At 41.4% G+C, this 18,233-nt stretch overlaps 1 protein-coding gene and 1 long non-coding RNA gene across 2 annotated transcripts; one reads left to right on the top strand and one right to left on the bottom strand.

The window, feature by feature from the left end:
* Positions 1–9,875: 9,875 nt before the first annotated feature.
* On the bottom strand, positions 9,876–16,031 carry spry4 (sprouty homolog 4 (Drosophila)). Its single transcript, XM_046868437.1, has 2 exons — positions 14,104–16,031; positions 9,876–12,607 (listed from the first exon to the last, which is right to left on the bottom strand). Exon 2 carries the CDS (start codon positions 12,550–12,552, stop codon positions 11,614–11,616), a length of 939 nt encoding a protein of 312 aa, XP_046724393.1. The 5' UTR covers positions 12,553–12,607; positions 14,104–16,031; the 3' UTR covers positions 9,876–11,613.
* LOC124398327 lies at positions 13,827–16,551 on the top strand. Its single transcript, XR_006928049.1, has 2 exons — positions 13,827–14,048; positions 16,025–16,551. It is a non-coding gene; the product is annotated as an uncharacterized LOC124398327 (long non-coding RNA).
* Positions 16,552–18,233: the final 1,682 nt, after the last annotated feature.

Raw genomic sequence — 18,233 nt, 5'->3', positions numbered from 1 at the left:
GCTCTGTGACCCTCAACATCCTTACACTGAAACTTCCATAATACACAACACACACCATGTACACCTGCTCATTAACTCCTGCTACTATCAGTCTGTCTCTATTTCTGTTCATGGTTTACTTGGTTCAGAATTCTGTTACATTAAATCACTGCAAAGTCTTATGTGAAAACCTTTTATTCAAAAGTTCAAAAGAGAAAGAGTTTTAATGCGTTGTTCATTTAAACGCTGTCGTAAGCAGGAACTGTGGAAATGGTCAGATCTTCAGCAATAAAGGACACACAAACACCTACTGAAGGCAGTGATCTTTAGCTGGAGTGTGGTGTGTGAAACATCTAACGTTAATGTGGCAAAAACCATGTGCACTTTACTGCACTGGTTCACTACGACTTCAAGTGTGAGCTGTGAATATCAATCAAATGATTTCAATATAAAAATAAATACATAAAATATTTCTTTTCACTGATTTTTTCTGTTTGAGTACAAAAACAATGCATTTATTCCAGATATTTGCAATTCAATTAAAATGGTACAAAATTGAAATAATTAAAATTTTGTTAGCCAAAAATAAACATCTGGTCAACCGTGTCTCCGCTTCAGAAACCGCACGGAAGCAGTGATATCTGAGAGAGATGAAGCGGTTTATCAGCTCCTTCCCGGTGTCATTTCTTGAGCATGACACCAATCTGCAAATTATATTACGTGAGTTAAAACCAGAACTTCAGCCATTAATGACTTTTCCTCCAAGCTGCTTGCTAACTGTGTGATGTAGCCTAGCTAGCTAGCTAGCTTTATAAAAGCTAATTTTCATATTTTAAATGTAAAATGTCACGTGCTGTTCTGTGGTGATCGTATGTTGGGTTAAATATATTTTAATGCAGATGGATATATTTTAATGCAGACTTAGTTTGAGATGATTTTGGAGCTTGAAACCTGTACGTTAGCTAACAAACTGCATGCTAGTAAAGCTAAACATTTGACAGTTAGCTAGTGGTTCATGTAGGCTATGTTTCTTTTTATAGTGATAATGATGTTTACTTTTACATTTCCAGATCTTTACATTTATATTGGAATTGCTCAAATTTTTTATACCAGATGATGAACAATAATTATTCAAAGACTTTATTTGTCTCAGCGTGTTTTTCCGTCCTCGCTCTCAGCACTGGAATGGACACGAGGGTTTCGTGAACTTGACAGTCCCTCAGGCTTTATCTTGCCGTATCTCGTATATTGTTTCATGATTCAGGAAGCCGATGTACGGCTCAGAGGATGTTTGTAAAACCAGCAGCGAGCACGCCTGCTGTTTACTCATGTGTGGTAATCCATAGTTCCGTTTGCTCAAAGTCAAAGTTCAGCTTTCTTATCGCTCTTGTAGCTGTGTTCCTGCAGTCGTTCTTTCCTTTTTAGGGGTTACGGGGACAGAAGAACTCACCAGGTCTCTCTGTAGGCCGTGGTGTAATGACAGGACACTCCTTTCATTAGATATGGTTTGTCTGTTAATCACCCAGACTCGAGTGAAGAGCACAGTCGATCTTTCTGTTTGTCCTTTATTCTGTTTTCCAAGAGTTCTGAGTTGCAGAAAAGTACCTTTGTGACCATGAAACAGATTCACAATGAACTTTTATCTTCAGAGTGCATTCAAACAAACAATTCTGTCCCAGTCATTTCCTATGAGTTCCTACCTGTTGTAAGAAAACATGTTTCCTGTAGAACTTCAGGGGATGGGTGGTGTTTTCTGGTGAAAGCTTTGTACATCGAAGTCCTACACAAATGAACTTACCATTGTTTTTACTCCACTTTTTCCTCTCTCTGAGCAGCACAGGGAGAACTTTGGCTTCATTTTCCACTGCTATGGTGGGATGGTCAGAGATTTGCTTATTAAATATAATCAGTATTTGGTAACTAGTATTGGCCTGGAACACCATTTATTCTGAATTGTTCAGCATGAATTATTCACTCCTCTGCAAAAAAATGGACCAAATATATAAATATTAAATGCTTTATATTTTGCTATTTTGTGGCAGGATCAGATTCTAAATGCAGACTGGCTGTTATTTAATCTACACCTTATAATATCAAGCTCACGTTACGTCACTGTGGATCACGTTATACAGTCATTTACATGCCATTTGTGCATCATTTACATTTCTCCTACTCATTTTCATAATTTAAAATGCATGTATAATGTATACACTGGGCCTGAAGAACACAATGCCACTGTCTGGATCTGAACCTCTTTACTGTACCAAATATCCACATCTGTATTTATATTTCTCCCTCTGTTCCACGTCATTGTGTTGAAGGTAAAGTAAACGCTACCACTTAGAAAATCCTGGAAAACACTAGAAAACCCTGCGTGTAGAAATCAGCGTTAATGTCAGTTCACTCAGGAGATGTTTTTGTTGTTTAAATTCAGATTACACCTGTATGTTCAGATCAGTTGGTTCAGAAAAACACAGTAAAGAATTATTTGGAAGTGATTAATACAGTGCAAAAAGGCAACATGATGTAGAATGTTGTAATTCAGCAAGTTTCACGTCTGAAAACATCTCGATGTTGTGAACTGAGAGATCACGATCCTAACAAATCAGCAATTCAAACGAATCAGCAATTCAAAAATACTTCATTATCAAAAATACACGTGGCTGCATCACGAGCCGCATTTTCTTTTCACGTGTTAATTCAGTGTCTCGCTTTACAACCTCCAAGTTAGTTTAGTTTAATGCCTTCAGGTCAGAATGCAGAAAAGTTGGATTTTGTTGATGAAGGACTCGTCAGGCATTCAGAGGGTGGAGACCCGCGTTTAAACTGTGTTTTCACTTCAGATGAGTGACAGATATTTATATATAATGGACAAAGAGCCTTGTTTTACGCTGCTGTCTTGATTGTAGAACGTGTAAAGGTTTGTTACGTTATGGAGACCCCTATCCATGCTCGAGGCCTGAGGAAATTGCCTGCTCTGCCTATAGCTAGCGACGACCCTGCGTTCTGATTTACATTCTGTCCTCGGTCATGTGATCAGGATACACCTGTAATGTAGTGCTGTCCAGTGAAACTTCTCCAGCTCTAACAGACCTACAGAGGTACTTCATGGCTGCATTTCCTCACCGTCCTGTAGCAATATAACACTACATAAATGACCCATTTCCTCTCTCTCAGACGCCTATTTGTGGACTTCCTGTGGACTTTTCAGACCTGGTGCTCTCAATGCCATCACATCTGGATCACATTTCACTGCCTGAAATGTTGCTGTTCTCATTCTCCAAAACAAAAATGCTTTATCGGTGTGTTAATAGACAGACAGTGAGGTCTTTATAACAGCTAATATATTGTGTACTTCTGAATATTCACAATTTAGCAAATAAAAAGCCTTTAATATCTTTCAGAAATGATATGATAAAAACATTTTTATTCTTCAGATATCAACAAATTCCTAACTGACATGACCTTCTGTGGTTAGTATGTTGATCTTTTTGTTGTTTTGTAGATTAAAGGTGGAGATTCAGAAGGAAGTAAAACTTTACCGAATAACGTGTGTGCAATCAGAGTCAAGTGGCAGAAAATGGAAACAATAAATGCATCACATGAGTATTAAACACACGTAGGACGTCTCACATGACACGTTTATCTTTTTGTCTGAATTATGGACCATGTACAACATTTCCCAGCAGCCACTGCACCTCTGGATCGCATGTCACTAACTTTGATTAGCGTTTGTTTACATCCTCATGCTGTACAGCACCAGTTTCACGCTTGTCCTTCATGGCTGTTGTGGTGGTGTACTAAATTAAATGTACTTAAATGTACTTCAGTTTCCAAAGTAGTGATTTATTATAACTCTAATGTTCCTGTGATCATTTTTATCACAAGATTCTTCACTTAATCACCTCATTTTCTTGTGTAAAGACTCGAATGTGACTCTCAGCACACTGATCTATTAATAGAATGATATTAATGACTCTGATTGATTTCTATTACAGTTACCATGAACACAAAACCGTTTTTTAAACGACTTCACGCTTTACCCTGATTGGTGCCTTGCTGTTGGTTTGATCAGATACGCTTTTATCTGCTCATCAATTAAAAGGAACGACTGATTTTTTTCACTAAATGTGGTGTAGGATAATGTAAAGGATAATGTTCTTGTCCCCAAAATGGAAACACTTCAGTAAAGCACAGAGACACAAAAAAAACTCCTTAAGAACAATAACGAATTACATTTACTTCATTACTGTCCAACACTGAATATGTTTTGGGTTTTTATCGAGTGTATTTTTGCTTTCCTGATTATTAGATGACCCTAAACTTCTCTTAACACAATGCACAATACTTTTACTACTAAAACCTATAAAAGACACATGGCATAAAAACGAACTCGTCGTCGCAATGTTCTGATATAATTTTGTATAGTTTCAGCAGGAAAGTGGAATTTGAACACTAATGAAAGAACGACTGAAAAACGAGGGTTAAAAATGAATTGGAATAGATTTTTTATGAATCGAGTTGTGGGCTTGGTTGATGTGTAGACGATCGGGACATGGACAGGAACAGGGACCGGGACAGGGACAGGGACAGGGACAGGGCGAGTGAGCTGCAGCTGTCCTCCGTGTGAGCTCGGCTCATTTATGAAATGTGCTTGCGGTTGTGTCAGCCTGTGCACCAGAGAAACCATTTGGCTTTTGACAATGTGCTCTGCAGGAATGCACTGCTGCTGAGGCCAAGTGGGCGTGACGTGCCTGTGATATTGGAAGCCAAGTTCAGCTGGCTCTGGCTCCTCCGGCACCTCGGGGGACTCGGCCGAGGGGCTGTTTTTCACGCAGCCTGGAGATGATAAGCGTATGTGTGTGTGTATGTGTTTCCTGTTGGCGTATGTGTGTGTTTGGCATTGCATCGTCTATCCTAAAGACATTGTTGTTTGAAGATGTTTAATAGGGATAACAGTGTGAAGGGCCTGCAGCCTTGAAGCTGTAACCCAGAGCGTTTGCGTGCTGAAATCTCTCCACATGTCTTTAAAAGACTTCTTGTAGTTTTGTGATTGTGGTGCAGGGTGAGTGCAGGGTATTTCATCATGTAATGGTGACAAGAAGGAATCTTTTCATTAGAAAATGACATATTTCTGTGTGTGAGTAAAAATGCTCCTGCAATGCTGTGGGTTTTTTTTGCTGTATTTGGAGCACTGCTGATCATTCGGGCCGGGTGTTAGCACACAGCAGTCCTCTGATAGAGACCGGCAGTAAACTGTGATAAGGAGTGCTGTTCCAGAGCTGTGCCATCGAGAGGAAATGATGCAAGACAGTAGTCCCTTTGTTTAAAAAGTTGGCCGTTTGCGTGCGTGCCATAGATTTCAGAGAGCCGAGCTGGTTTACTCTCAGACCTCTGGAGAACTATCAGAGCTGTCCTCTGGGCCTCTGAGTTTCTGCCTCATAATCTATACATCTTTTCTACACTTCTTATTATATCTTTTGAAACTCCACTTGCTTTGATAAAGCTTAGAGACGTCCACGTCTCCACCCGAGCTCGAGGTTTCTGATACTTTCACTTACTTTAGGGAGCAGAGGGAAAAGCTTTCTCAATATCGCAGGAGAAATGTCAAGATAGCATTTCCAAAAGCCATGCACTTGCTGTCTCCACATCCCTAGTGCTCACACACACACACACACACACACACACACACACACACACACACACAGTCCAGTTCTTGAACAAGCTGGCTGTCCAAATCCCTCTAGCCTCACAAATCATTTAGCTGCACTCGTGTTTGTCTCTCTGGTGCATTGCATTCATATTGAAGACAGTTGGAGAGAAGGAACAAGAAGGAGGAGGGAGAGAGGGAAAGGAAAAGAAGGAGGGAAAGAGGAGGAGGAGGAGGAGATGAGTACAGCACCAGATGTGCTCAGGAGTTTTGCAATATGTCATCAGTGAGAAGACGTTTTCTTGAACCAAGGCAACATGGATGAGTTCACTTCGGAAATGCGATGGCTGGCTGAGGTTTCCACACAGTCCAAATCGAACAAAATGGCCGTCCAAATGACCCGGTTCGGCTCTGTGCCAGGCGCAGGAGAAACATTTTAGCATTTCTACATAAGGTACTAATTGTTTTGAATCAGATCACATTATTTCCGGAAGAGTGCATTCAAAAAGCACTTCCACAATCAGATATATATTTATCTCAATCTGTGCAGATTTGATTGGGGAAGATTGTATGAAGTTTATTCGGGTAAAAGCATCTGAGAAATAAGATTTATTTAATAGGAGCATTCTTACACACATACATTTACGATTCTTCTGATTCCTTATATATTATCATGATAGTGTATATTATTGTATATTATTACAGTAATGTAAATTAATATTTCAAAAATGTGTAGTTACAACAGAAATGAGTTTTTCTTCCTGAGAAAATGTGAAGCAAAGTGCAGAAAGATTTGGGGATTTATTGACCGGATATTCATTTTGATAAAGCAGAGAAATATCATTAATTTAAAGCCCAAAATGCGTTTTAGTGTCAAATTTGCCAGAAGTCGCTTTAATCTGAACCATAGTTTTATTTTCCTCTCCTGTGAGTCACGTGTTCGTCAGTGATGGACACAAAACAGTGTGTGATGTTGACATGCGGTGTTAAAAAGCACATGAGGCAGATGAATATTTCAGGACAACAGGTTCAGCAGGAGACAGGGGTGTGTGTGTGTGTGTGTGTGTGTGTGTGTGTGCGTGTGTGTATGTGTAAAACAGCCTCAGGCATTGACAAACTGCTGAATAGAGAGAAATCTCTTCATTGTAAGGATGTTGAGCGGAAGGGGCGGGGCTATGAGAGTCAGGTGCACAGGTGAGGTTGAATGACAGTCTGTTTACCTGCCCGTGTTTTTATAACAACAAATAACATTACAGGTAAAAATGCAGTGGTTCCAATCTAATTGACTTCTGGAAGATCAGACTGATTTCAGCTGAATTTGGAGAAAAGCAGCACCTCTTATCCTGTAGGAGCGGTTTATTAAACACAATTTAGCTACAAAACAAAAGATAAATGTTTTATGCAACATCGTGAGGCCTGAAGGTTTAAAGGCATGAAACTGGGATGTATTGTAGAGCAGGAAGGAGCTGAGCAGAACGTGACCGGCAAAATAGAGCCGTTTCAGGATGAAGTGTGTTGTTGTGATGTTGTATGTAAAGTTGACACACTGGAACTGCACCATTTTCAATTCTCACAACTTTTAATACCATTGCACTCAGTACTAATGAATCCTACTTACACACTATGTATCTCTGTGTATTTTTGCACACATACAGTAAGATATACATTCTACTTTTTATTAAAATACCTCATGCTTATATGTCATGTGTGTTAATATTTATAGAATTCATTTTATATAAATAAATACGTTTTATATATATACACACACTTTATATTTACACTTGTAAAGAATTGTAACAAATTGTATGCCACATTATCACATTTTTCTCCTTTCTCTCTTTACTGTTTAGTAACATTTTGCTGTAGTTTGCTGTAGTTTTTGCTGTAGTTTTTGCTGTAGTTTTGCTGTAGTTTTCTGCAGTTTGCTGTAGTTTTGCTGTAGTTTTGCTGCAGTTTTCTGTAGTTTTGCTGTAGTTTGCTGCTATTTTGCTGTGGTTTTCTGTAGTTTGCTGTAGTTTTGCTGTAGTTTGCTGTAGTTTGCTGGAGCCTCACTTGAGAATTTCATTGTTGAAACGGTCACTAATTTCTGTACATATGACAAATAAAACTTGAAGTGTATTTATTTGTATAATAAAATATTGATAAGGGTTTTTCTTTTTTATTCTGGTAATAATTTGTTATTACAGGAAAAAACGTACTACAGAAAAGCTATAAGATGGAGAAATAATCAGCAGCATATAATGATTGATGTTAGGATCAGTGTAAATATGTCAATAATATAAGTCACTATTTCTGCTTTTCTAGATTTTTTAAAAGAAAAACTCTGATCTGAATTTCCTGTTCACTCCACCCACATACAATTTCCTGTTTATTTCAATCCACTTCATCTCAACGTGAATAACAAGGGGTGTGTGTGTGTGTGTGTGTGTGTGTGTGTGTGTGTGTGTGTGTGTGTGTGTGTTCATTGTTAAAACCTCCATTACTAGTTTGTCATCATTTATCTGTTTGTCGTATGCTATAACTGTAATTCATTCGTTCATTCGTCTTCTATAAGCACGTTATCCTTCTCAGGGTCACAGTGAATCCACAGCTTTTCCCCAAACACTGGATCTTCCTCCACTCCAGCAGACCAGTCCATCCATGTGAACCACCAATCATCAAAAGTGCTGTGAAAATGTTGTGAAAAGTCTGAAATATCATTGGGGTGCAGTACACATTGTTCTTTCCTTTGCTCTGGCCACATCCTGAATTCAATAAAAAGTCATGTTTAGGAGAAACCTAAAATCCAGATGGAGCAAAGTTATGTTTTATATAATTAAGATTACAGTATTGCTGACCAGAATTCTAGGTTTGTGCTGGAAGCTCATGACCACAAAGACACAGAGAGGAAGGAACGTGACCACGTAAACACACAGAGGAAGTCTGCACTAACGGACCGGATTGTAGGCTTCATCCTCGACCGAGCGCACTTCAAATATCGATCAGGGGGAATTAAGGTGCTTGTTTGAGCCCTGAAATCTTTTTACTGCCTAAGAAAAGCTCCATCATGTTGATCTAATTATAAACATACCAATGAGTTTCAGTGGTCAGAACTTCAAGCTGCAAAAACATTGTGAATGTGTTGAGGAGCAGCTGGTTGTGTTGTACCGTGTTTTCTCTCGTCTATAACCGTAACCGAGCACAAATTAGATATATCACAGATCTGGAAGTGTTTTAAGATCATTATACTGCTCTGAGGTCTGTGTGGAATGGAGTGAGAAAAAAAAAGACACCACAACATCTTATATTTAACAATATATATTTTTTCCATTTCAATTGTACATTCTGTTTTGACATAAGCTTTTATTCACACACAAAAGTAGGCATCTAAATAAATACTATATAAAATAGAACTTCAAAATAAATATATCTATAAAGGGACATTTTCTATTTTTTTTATATGTGGGAGTTTTTTTTTTTTCCTTTTTTGCCATGTTTAAAACAGAAACGAAAGCACGTTGCTCTTTTATCATCAGTAAGAATGCAAAAGCAAAAAAGAAATGCAGAGAGTACAAGCCTGGGTTGGATTGGAAGATTGTTCAATTGGGGCGAAACCAATCGTTTTGAAACATCTAGTGGCCTAGAAAGTGTACCGAATAAAACAACAACAACAAAAAACATAGTCACAGCATCCTGAACACTTCTACATGGTGTTGTGAAAAGGAAGATCTTTTCTATAAATGTCAAATTACATTGCAGCAATGCAAATAGTATGTGTGTGTGTGTGTGTGTGTGTGTGTGTGTGTGTGTGTGTGTTTGAGAACAGTGGGGTGTAAAGGGCTAGAAATCTTGGAATTAGATGGAATGGAATGTTACTTGAGAAGGCTTCGTATTCCTCTCAGACAAGTTCATGCACAGCAGCTGTGGATGTCAATCAAACACAGGAGATGTTTCACCATTTTAAAATGAAGGCAAAAAAAAGCCGCGGCCACAACAAATGCGCGTGAAGGGGAACCGGGTTTACGCTGAAACAGCGCTCCTTCAGTGGATTCAATTAAATCTACAGTTTCAGGGGGCAGAGGAACTGTAGCGATGCCTTTCGTGCTAATGAGGCATGGTTAGCATAAACAGAGGTATTTTTATTGCCTGGCACACTTTTCTAAATGAAGTGCTTTTAATAGAAAGATCTTCACCTTCTACTGCACAACAACCAAAATCTGACCCCCACCCCCACCCGCACCCCCACCCAACCCTCCCCAAAATATTATATTCATCTATATTATAATATTATATTATAATATATATTTATAATTACTTTTGTACTGAATTGTAATTCAATTGTACCATGCAACTCTTTAAAACATTTGAAATGCATCTTTAAGACGGCTAGTTTTCTCCAAACTATTTACAAGAGCATGGAACCTGCATAGTTCTAATTCTAGAATATTAATGATACATTTGCGACTTTTGCGTCTATGCGACTCTACACAAGCCTCCTCGTGCGTCTCTACTTTGGCACCTATCCGAGAATTAGATTGCAAAGACTTAATCCCTAGCCTTTATACATTCAAGACTTAAGAAACAGTAGTTTTTTTTTTCTTCTTCTTCTTTTCTGATTTGTGCAACAAAGATGGGTACAAACATCCGAATATAAAACGTTAAGAGTTGATTGATGAAATGAGCATCGCGGGAATTTAGTTTAGTAAATGGAACGGTGGGTGTCGTCGCCTTACAATATCGGAACGTATCGTACCTTACTGTGGGACTGGTGTGTTAAATCACAAAAAGCTTTACCCACACAAAAGAAACATTGCAGACTAGAACTCCTTTGGTAAATGATCTGTAGACCTAAAGTTCTAGACAAACCACAAAACTGCATAATAGCGGATCCTATGAGGAGCAGAGTTTCACCTGGAGGGGATCAGAGTTCATCTGGAGGGGATCAGAGTTCATCTGGAGGGGATCGGTACATGGCAAACTAGTAGAATGTCACTAATTACAATAATCGTACATGCGTTTGTACATAATGCTGTGCTTGTCATTCGTTTTTTAGGCGTTTTACTGAAAGCTGAATATTTTTGGATAACCCTCCTGCTGAACCGTTTCTCCTGTAGCTTATGGATGCTTTCATTCCTATTAAATTGTCATCCATGTTGTAGTTATATACTTATACATAAGATGTGAAAATTGTGCTCCCTGAGGTGATATGTTTTCTATAACAAATCGAACTGCTAGTATTTGGAAGAAATCTTGTGGAAGTTCATGTACAGTGACATGCATTAGAGTACACGTGAAAGTCACTTGCCATTAAAAACCCCACAAACCTGTCCTTCCGGTGATGGACAGCCAGCTATTCTGCAGAGGTGTATACTGAGCTCTTGTTTATTTTTCCAAAGAAGTAACTGCATTTCTGGGTAACAAAGGAACTTGATTTCCTTTGACCAAAAACAATGATGCCTTCTGTTCTCACCTCAAGAAAAGAGAGGAAAAGCTCTATAACAAGCTTATAAGTGGGCATGGAGGTATAAAGTCTAGTTATTTCGATTGTAACATGTTATCAGCCTGGAATGCACTGCAACCTTTTCTCAGTGCCAGATCCGGGGAGGGATTGCCAAAGTATAGAACGCTGTTGAATAGGTGATATTTACTTTAACTGTTCCAAGCCACCCAGAGGCAAAATCACCAAAGGAGAAAACAGACATTTTTGCAGCATTCTGTGATGGCAAATGTTTTAACTAGAGGGTGAAATCGCAGAACGCTTTGATCCTACAGAGAAAACACCCCAACAGAAAAAAGGCCTTCTCTCTTTGTAGTTACACTTAAGACTTGCGCCAGTCGTTCTAGCAAACATCATGATCAAGCATTGTGGTGTTACACTGTGACAGTACGGATCGAGCGTGAATCCTTTAAGTACCATGATTTGGGGGGAAGTACGCAAGAACTGGAGAAGGGTCCGTCACCTTCTGCTCAAAGTCCTTCTTCGTAGATTTCTTTTGGACATGACATCATGAGGCCTGCTTCTCCAGAGGACAGTTCTTGACCTCTGCCACCATGCAGGCCTGAGCACTTTTGCATCGGCAGCCCGGGCGCCTCAGGCTGTCGTAGCATTTCTGTGAGACCTTGGCACAACCCACGGCAGGCAGATAGCACACGAGGCATGGCAGCACGAGTGAAATGGCCGCCATGAAGGACCAGCGAGCGCAGCAGTTTGAGTGTGAACAGGAGCACGGCTTGTCTGCGCAGGAGCCTTCCTCGTCCTCGTCCTCGGTGCAGTGGTAGAACACGCCTTTGACTAGGCACATGCAGGTGGCGGAGTCCACTAGGTTCTGGGCTGAGCACAAACACTCCTGGTTGCACACCCAACATGAGGGAAGGGTCCGGGGCAGGGTACACTCTGTACACCTGCACTTTCCACACTTGTCGCACAAAGGCAAATGGTTTTTCTCGGTCGGCATGGCAACCCCTGTTTTCGAGTGCTGGGGTTTGGACCCTGGACGCTTTGGTTGCTCTGTTCCCAGGGTCCTGGCATGGCCTCCTCCGCTTGAGTAAGAGTCCACCAAAGGGGTGGGGGCCGCATGCTCGAGCAACCGCTGATCGGAAGAGGTGCTGCTACTGCTGCTGATGGAGCTGGGTCGGCCGCTGAATGAGATCCAGGGGTGGGTGGTGGCATCTGGGGCTTCGCAGCGAGACAGTTGAGGATGGTGCTGAGCTCCGAGCAGGACTTCCTGCCCCCTGGTGGCCACCTTGTGGCTTGGAGGCTGCTGTGAAACCACTGCAGGGCTGTCGATGTAGTCGTTCTCCACATGCAAGGACTTCATCTGGTCTATAGGATAGATGGTCAACGGGTGCTGAAGCCGACCATAAGGGACCCTGCTGTCCAGCAAAGGTTGCACCATCATGGACGAAGAGACTCCAGGAATGTGGTGAGCAACCCTTGACTCCATCTGTAGGTTGTGTCCCTCATACACCAAAAAGAGCTCAGGTCAGCATCTACTAGACCTGTGGAGACACAGGCATGACATTAGGACTTCATTCAGCTTTATACACGTTATACTCATCAGTCTATTTCACATTTATATCAGTTTTAGACAGCCGTGTTTTCTGCCTGAGCACTACCATAGAAATAATTCACCATTTTGAAATTAATCTTATTTCTGTGCTTTGTGTGGATTCCAGCAGAAGAACTGCTCTCTGTATCTTAGCAGAATAATTCAGCATGAACCTAAAATATTAATATTATACAAACGGGTTTTTGTTCCCACTGACTGCTGACTAACTGGTCAGTAAGCAGCACCATGGCAACCACAGCAGCTTTATGGATCCTGCGATTACGTCGATGCCATGAGAAGAAAAGTGCAACATGCACAAACGATGAGATGTCAGATCTTCACAAGCTTCAAGCTAAATATAGAAGCATAGACGAAACTCAGCGACAATTTCACCCGAACATGCTGAAGGCATTAACATTAACCCTCTGTGGTCCGTCCGCCCACGACTCTGCTCCTCTCCCCACCAGGGCTGAAAATCAGCCTTTTCTTCTGGAGAACATTTCATCCAGATGAACGTGCACGAGCGACGAGACACATTCGAAAAGAAGAATATGGAACCTGTTGCAGCTTTTCACCGAGGAGCAGAAAAGCCAAAGCTTTGCGCATCATGTTCAGCGGTAGATCCTGTACACTGCGCTTCGTGTGATCCACACACACACACACACACACACACACACACACACACACACACACACGCCGGATCGGAATGATTTCTACAGGATTTCTATTGATTGAATAATTAATTTGTTAATTAAACATTTGAATTTGTATTAAAATCCGTCGTTTAGATTCGCAAAGTAAAAAAAACCCGAACCTCGAAAAATCCACACTGCATTTAAATCCTCCACATTTCAGTCCAGAACTAGGAGTTAATCCGAGAGCTCATCAGATCTCAAGGAGAACAGTGTGTCTCAGGCAAACGTCTCCAATCGTGCAACACTACACCACACACACCAAACACCACACCACACACACACTACACCATACACACTAAACACCACACACACACACACACACACACACACACACACACACACACACACACTAAACACCACATACTACACCACACACACACACACACACACACACACACACACACACACACACACACACACTAAACACCATACACACACACACACTAAACACCACACACTACACACCACACACACACACACACACACACACACACTACACGACGCCACCCGTGTGCGCATGTTCCGCTCTTGGCTGCGGTTCTACAGGAGTTAAATATGAAATCTTGACACGACGCTGTACAGAGACTCCGTTTTGCCAAAGTGCGACACTGAGCGCTCTGGATAATTAAAGGAATAAAAAAAAAGATAAGAAAATAATCAGCAATGGAAATCAGTCCAGGAGGAACCAGGATGAAGGTCTGAATCTACACTTTATGGCGCATGTTTTCGAGCGAGCAGAAATGAGACTTACTTGTTTTAGAGAAGAGCGCATGGTGGAGGAGCTTCGGGTTTTATATTCCAACACTGAAGCAGTAGATCCGTGTAAAACGTAACAAAAAAACAAAACAAAAAAACCCCAAAACGAGCCGAGGTGAGAAATCCGGAGCAGCATGAGCGCAGTGTGAGCTGCAGACAGGACACGGGGTTCTGACACGGAGTTCGACCACAGAGGGGGGAGTGGGTTTTTATGAATGGGAGGGAAAGGAGATGAACTGCGCAGATGCTCAGACTTGGGCTTTTTTTTGTGAATGGGAGGGAATAACGACTCCGGACGCAGAAGCGTGGGGGGTTACACTTTTATGAATGGGAGAGCTCCGGATTTCACTGCGCATGCGTGCATTGGATCGTTTCATGAATGGAAGAGACAAAAGAGAGAGAGAGAGAGAGAGAGAGATGGCGGAGGGGGAGTTTTTCGTCACCAAGGGCAATGTCAGAGTGGATTAAACGAATAAAGAGTCTGTGAGCTTCATTTTCATGAATGAATAAATACATTTCAAATAAAACGCAGATCCGAATAAGACAGGACAGAGTGTGAAACAGGACCAAGAGGTGCGCGTTTAGAACATTCAATACCAGTTCAAAGACCTAACAAATCTATTTCAAGTGTCCATGAGTCATTGGTTTGCCTACGCGCACTGCAGAACGGTGACGATACGCAGCGTGTGCGCGCGCGCGCGCGTGCTTGATGTCGTCGCTGTATTAGCTGGATAGAGATTAATTTTTAGCTCGGCTGGACTTTATCCCGGTGTGTGGAAGCGGTTGAGACCCGGTTTGAGGAACAGCTGACAGTTTGCGCATATTATCATCTCTGCTTTGTTATGATTATTCCGCGCGCGCTGGGGAACAAAAAAAAGCGCAGGCGGTGTCGGGGCATGTGGGATCCACAAAAGAACAGGATGCTGTTGATTTGTAAGGAAAACCGGGGAGGAGAAAATGATTGTGACTTCTCCTTTAAGTGGCCCCTGGTCCTGGTTTCACATGCCGGGTTTCTGGGTTTCTGGGTTCTGGTTCTGGGTCGTGTCCCCCCGCAGGTTCATTGACGGCCCCCGAGTTCGAGCTCATTTCCTGACTGAGACTAAATTCATTCACAAAACACTCGATTCACATTCACGTTTCCTTCACCGCCAATTCAACGAAATGAAAACTGCTGTTGGAAATCAGGCCAAGCTTAGAGCACAGGGTTCAGATTTCTAATCATTCTAGACACCAGACGATCCAGAAAAACGAATAATAATAATAATAATAATAATAATAATAATAAAATGTTAGTTCTAATTCGTGATCCGGGTTCAGTAGTTCAGTGTTGGTGATCAGTAATGTATGTTTGATTTGATTGAATTCAGCTAGAAGACACGGAGAGCTGATTTCCGGTTGTGATTACCGGAAGCTGGAGTCTAGACAGGTGATGGAAGGTGTGAACAGCCCCATGGCTCCTCTTTAAACGTGATGCTTTTCATTCAGTGTTAATGAGCGCAAACTAGAAATACGATTATCACAGAGGAAATCAGGAGCTTTCACAGCTCCAATACACAGCAGGTCACACTTTACTATGGAAATGACCCTCAGCAGGATCTCACACACATTAACAGGTCAAACTGCTGAAAGGTTTCATGTACTGGGTTTCTGTCAGCAGATCATTTAACTGCTTACAAGCTCAGGCACGACATCTCTCCTCTTTCTCTCAGCCGTTTTCTCTTTGTAGCTGTTTTATTATTCATTTTTGTTTAAAAGAAAATCAACAAAAGAACGATGTTCTCAGACTCAGACAACTGAATGGAACTCCAATTGTCTACACGTTATTTAGAACATTACAAATGTTTCACACAATTTAAAGACTAACACATGCAGACTCGCTTTCCTTTCATTTTCCTTCCATTTCCACCAAAATTCAGTTTCTCCCTGATCTGACTGGAATCATGACCTGGGTTCCCTCAGCTCTAAAGCACCAAGTCCACAGGAAGGAGAATGCTAACTCCTAGTCAACTGTGTTTGTGTGGAAAGAAGGAGGAGATGACACCACCTCCACCTCCACCACCTCCATCACCATCACTGAGGGGAAAGCTGAGCTCTTGCTGAGATGGTGACCCCTGACCCTTCTTTAGAGAACTGACAGGAGTGCCCCTGAACTCTCACCCAGGAGACAAACTAGCAATGAAGCGTGACCTGTTGTTGGGGCGTGGACTCTGCATTTACACGGCTGGCATTCTGGGCATTCCACGCGTCGCTCCTGTCGTATAGAGACCCTGAAAGCATACTTACAGGAGATCCTGAGCATCTGTAGACCTTTACTCAGCGTACTCAGAGAGTAAATCCACCTGTATTTTAAACAGTTCTTTCTAAAATTCATAATTTTGTAGTAAAATCAGCAGATATGAAACTATTTTCCCCTGTTATTATTAAAGACATGACTTTCTGGACATTTATTGTGTAGTCACTCACCGTTGTCACTGTTCTTCAGGGAAGCTTGTGAGGATGGTGTTATCTTTACATGTATCCTTTGACTCATGTGATGGCCATAATGTTCTCGAAAGGAACACCAGGAAGAAGAAAACAGTTAGCTGCTATTTCAATGTTATTTATGTGTATTTGTATTGAGATTTTAACAATGAACATCGTCTCAAAGCAGCTTCACACGGATAACGCGGTGATAAAAATGAACATGTTCTTTATAAGATGTTCTTTGCTAACAGTTAGCAGTGTTTCCCCAGGAACTGCTCCCAAGCAGGGGTTTCATTTAAGCCCTGAATCAGCATAGATTTTGGAGGGCCGTGTCAGATCAGCAATATCGAGCAACTTCTCAACAAGCTAACGCTAAGAAAAGCTCCACACATCACCACCATGTAGCCCGTTTCCAGCAATACTGCAATTTTGCAAATGATGATGGAAAGCCTGCCTCCGGACATGACTCAGGGTTTCATTAATAATTAATGATCACAAGGTCTGTGAGTGTCTGTCAATGAAGAGGAAATGAAGAAAGGAAGCAGTAGTGTAGAAGATGTTCAGAAGAGAATGGAGATATTTGGTCATTTGTTTGTTTATTTTATATTATGATTGTAGTATCGATAAGAACGCTCTGGTCTACTCACAGAACCAAGGAACAAAGCTGTCTAATTCCGGGAGTCCTATTTTGTTAATTGGCCATATTGTCTGCGTATCAATCAGATTAGCGCTGGGGGATCTCAGTGGAGAGTGCAGTATAGAGCAAGTTTATCCAGGAGGAAGTGCAGGCCTTTGATCTGGGCTAATGAGCTGCCAATACTGCCCTCAAGGGCCACTTCCTGGGCCAGCTGGAGGCCTGTGAGTTAGGCCACCTGAAACAACATGTAGTCTCCCTTTTCCTAAGTGCCCCCTCCTCCTCCGAACACCCTTCCCCCATTCATCCTAAATGCTAAGTCCCTGTCTCTTTCTATTCATTGATAATTGGAGATAGAGGTGGGCTGAAGTCACCCAGTGTCCTTTTGTCCTCAGTGCATTTATTCACTCTTTGCTCTATCGGGAGCTGATGCTGTCTGAGTATTCAGTTTGATGGATGTTCTCCCTGATGTGGCATTCTGTTTAAACACAATTCCTTTCAATTGCAGTGAATCGGACTTCAGCTTCTTGATTTTTTCCAGAGTGAAGGATGTAATATCTTGCTGTAGTTTGGCTGAAAGATTGATGATAAAAAACTGATTAAATTCTCTTAGTTTGGAATCAGATCAGGATGACACTAACATGACAAAGAAGTGCTTTGAATGTGGATTTAAATATGTTGCCTTCCTGGATGAAGTAATGGACAATGAAACAAAGCCTTTGGAAAATTCTTGCAAGACTCTTAACATAAAATCGAAATCCTCCATGCGCTCCTGAATTCCAATCCCAGATGGGTGTCCTTCTCGCTCCTTTTGTAAGTGTGGGACAGGTTTAAAATAGAAACTCAGCCAGGCTTCCAAAGCTCCAGTTCCACATCTCATTCTCTTCGACCCAATCTAGTTTAGATAGAAAAGTATATAAGCGCTCTGTTTATTCCACCAATCTCCCTCCGAACCCCGAGCCATGTAGAGGTTGATGGCGAGCACACAGCAGGCTCTTTGATGGACCTGGGGACAGTGCGACATGGAA

The sequence above is a fragment of the Silurus meridionalis genome, chromosome 15, assembly GCF_014805685.1.
Source record: "Silurus meridionalis isolate SWU-2019-XX chromosome 15, ASM1480568v1, whole genome shotgun sequence".
Lineage (NCBI taxonomy): Eukaryota > Metazoa > Chordata > Actinopteri > Siluriformes > Siluridae > Silurus > Silurus meridionalis.
The sequence above is the reverse complement of the archived record's forward strand: the minus strand, read 5'-3'. Positions and strand labels throughout refer to the sequence as shown.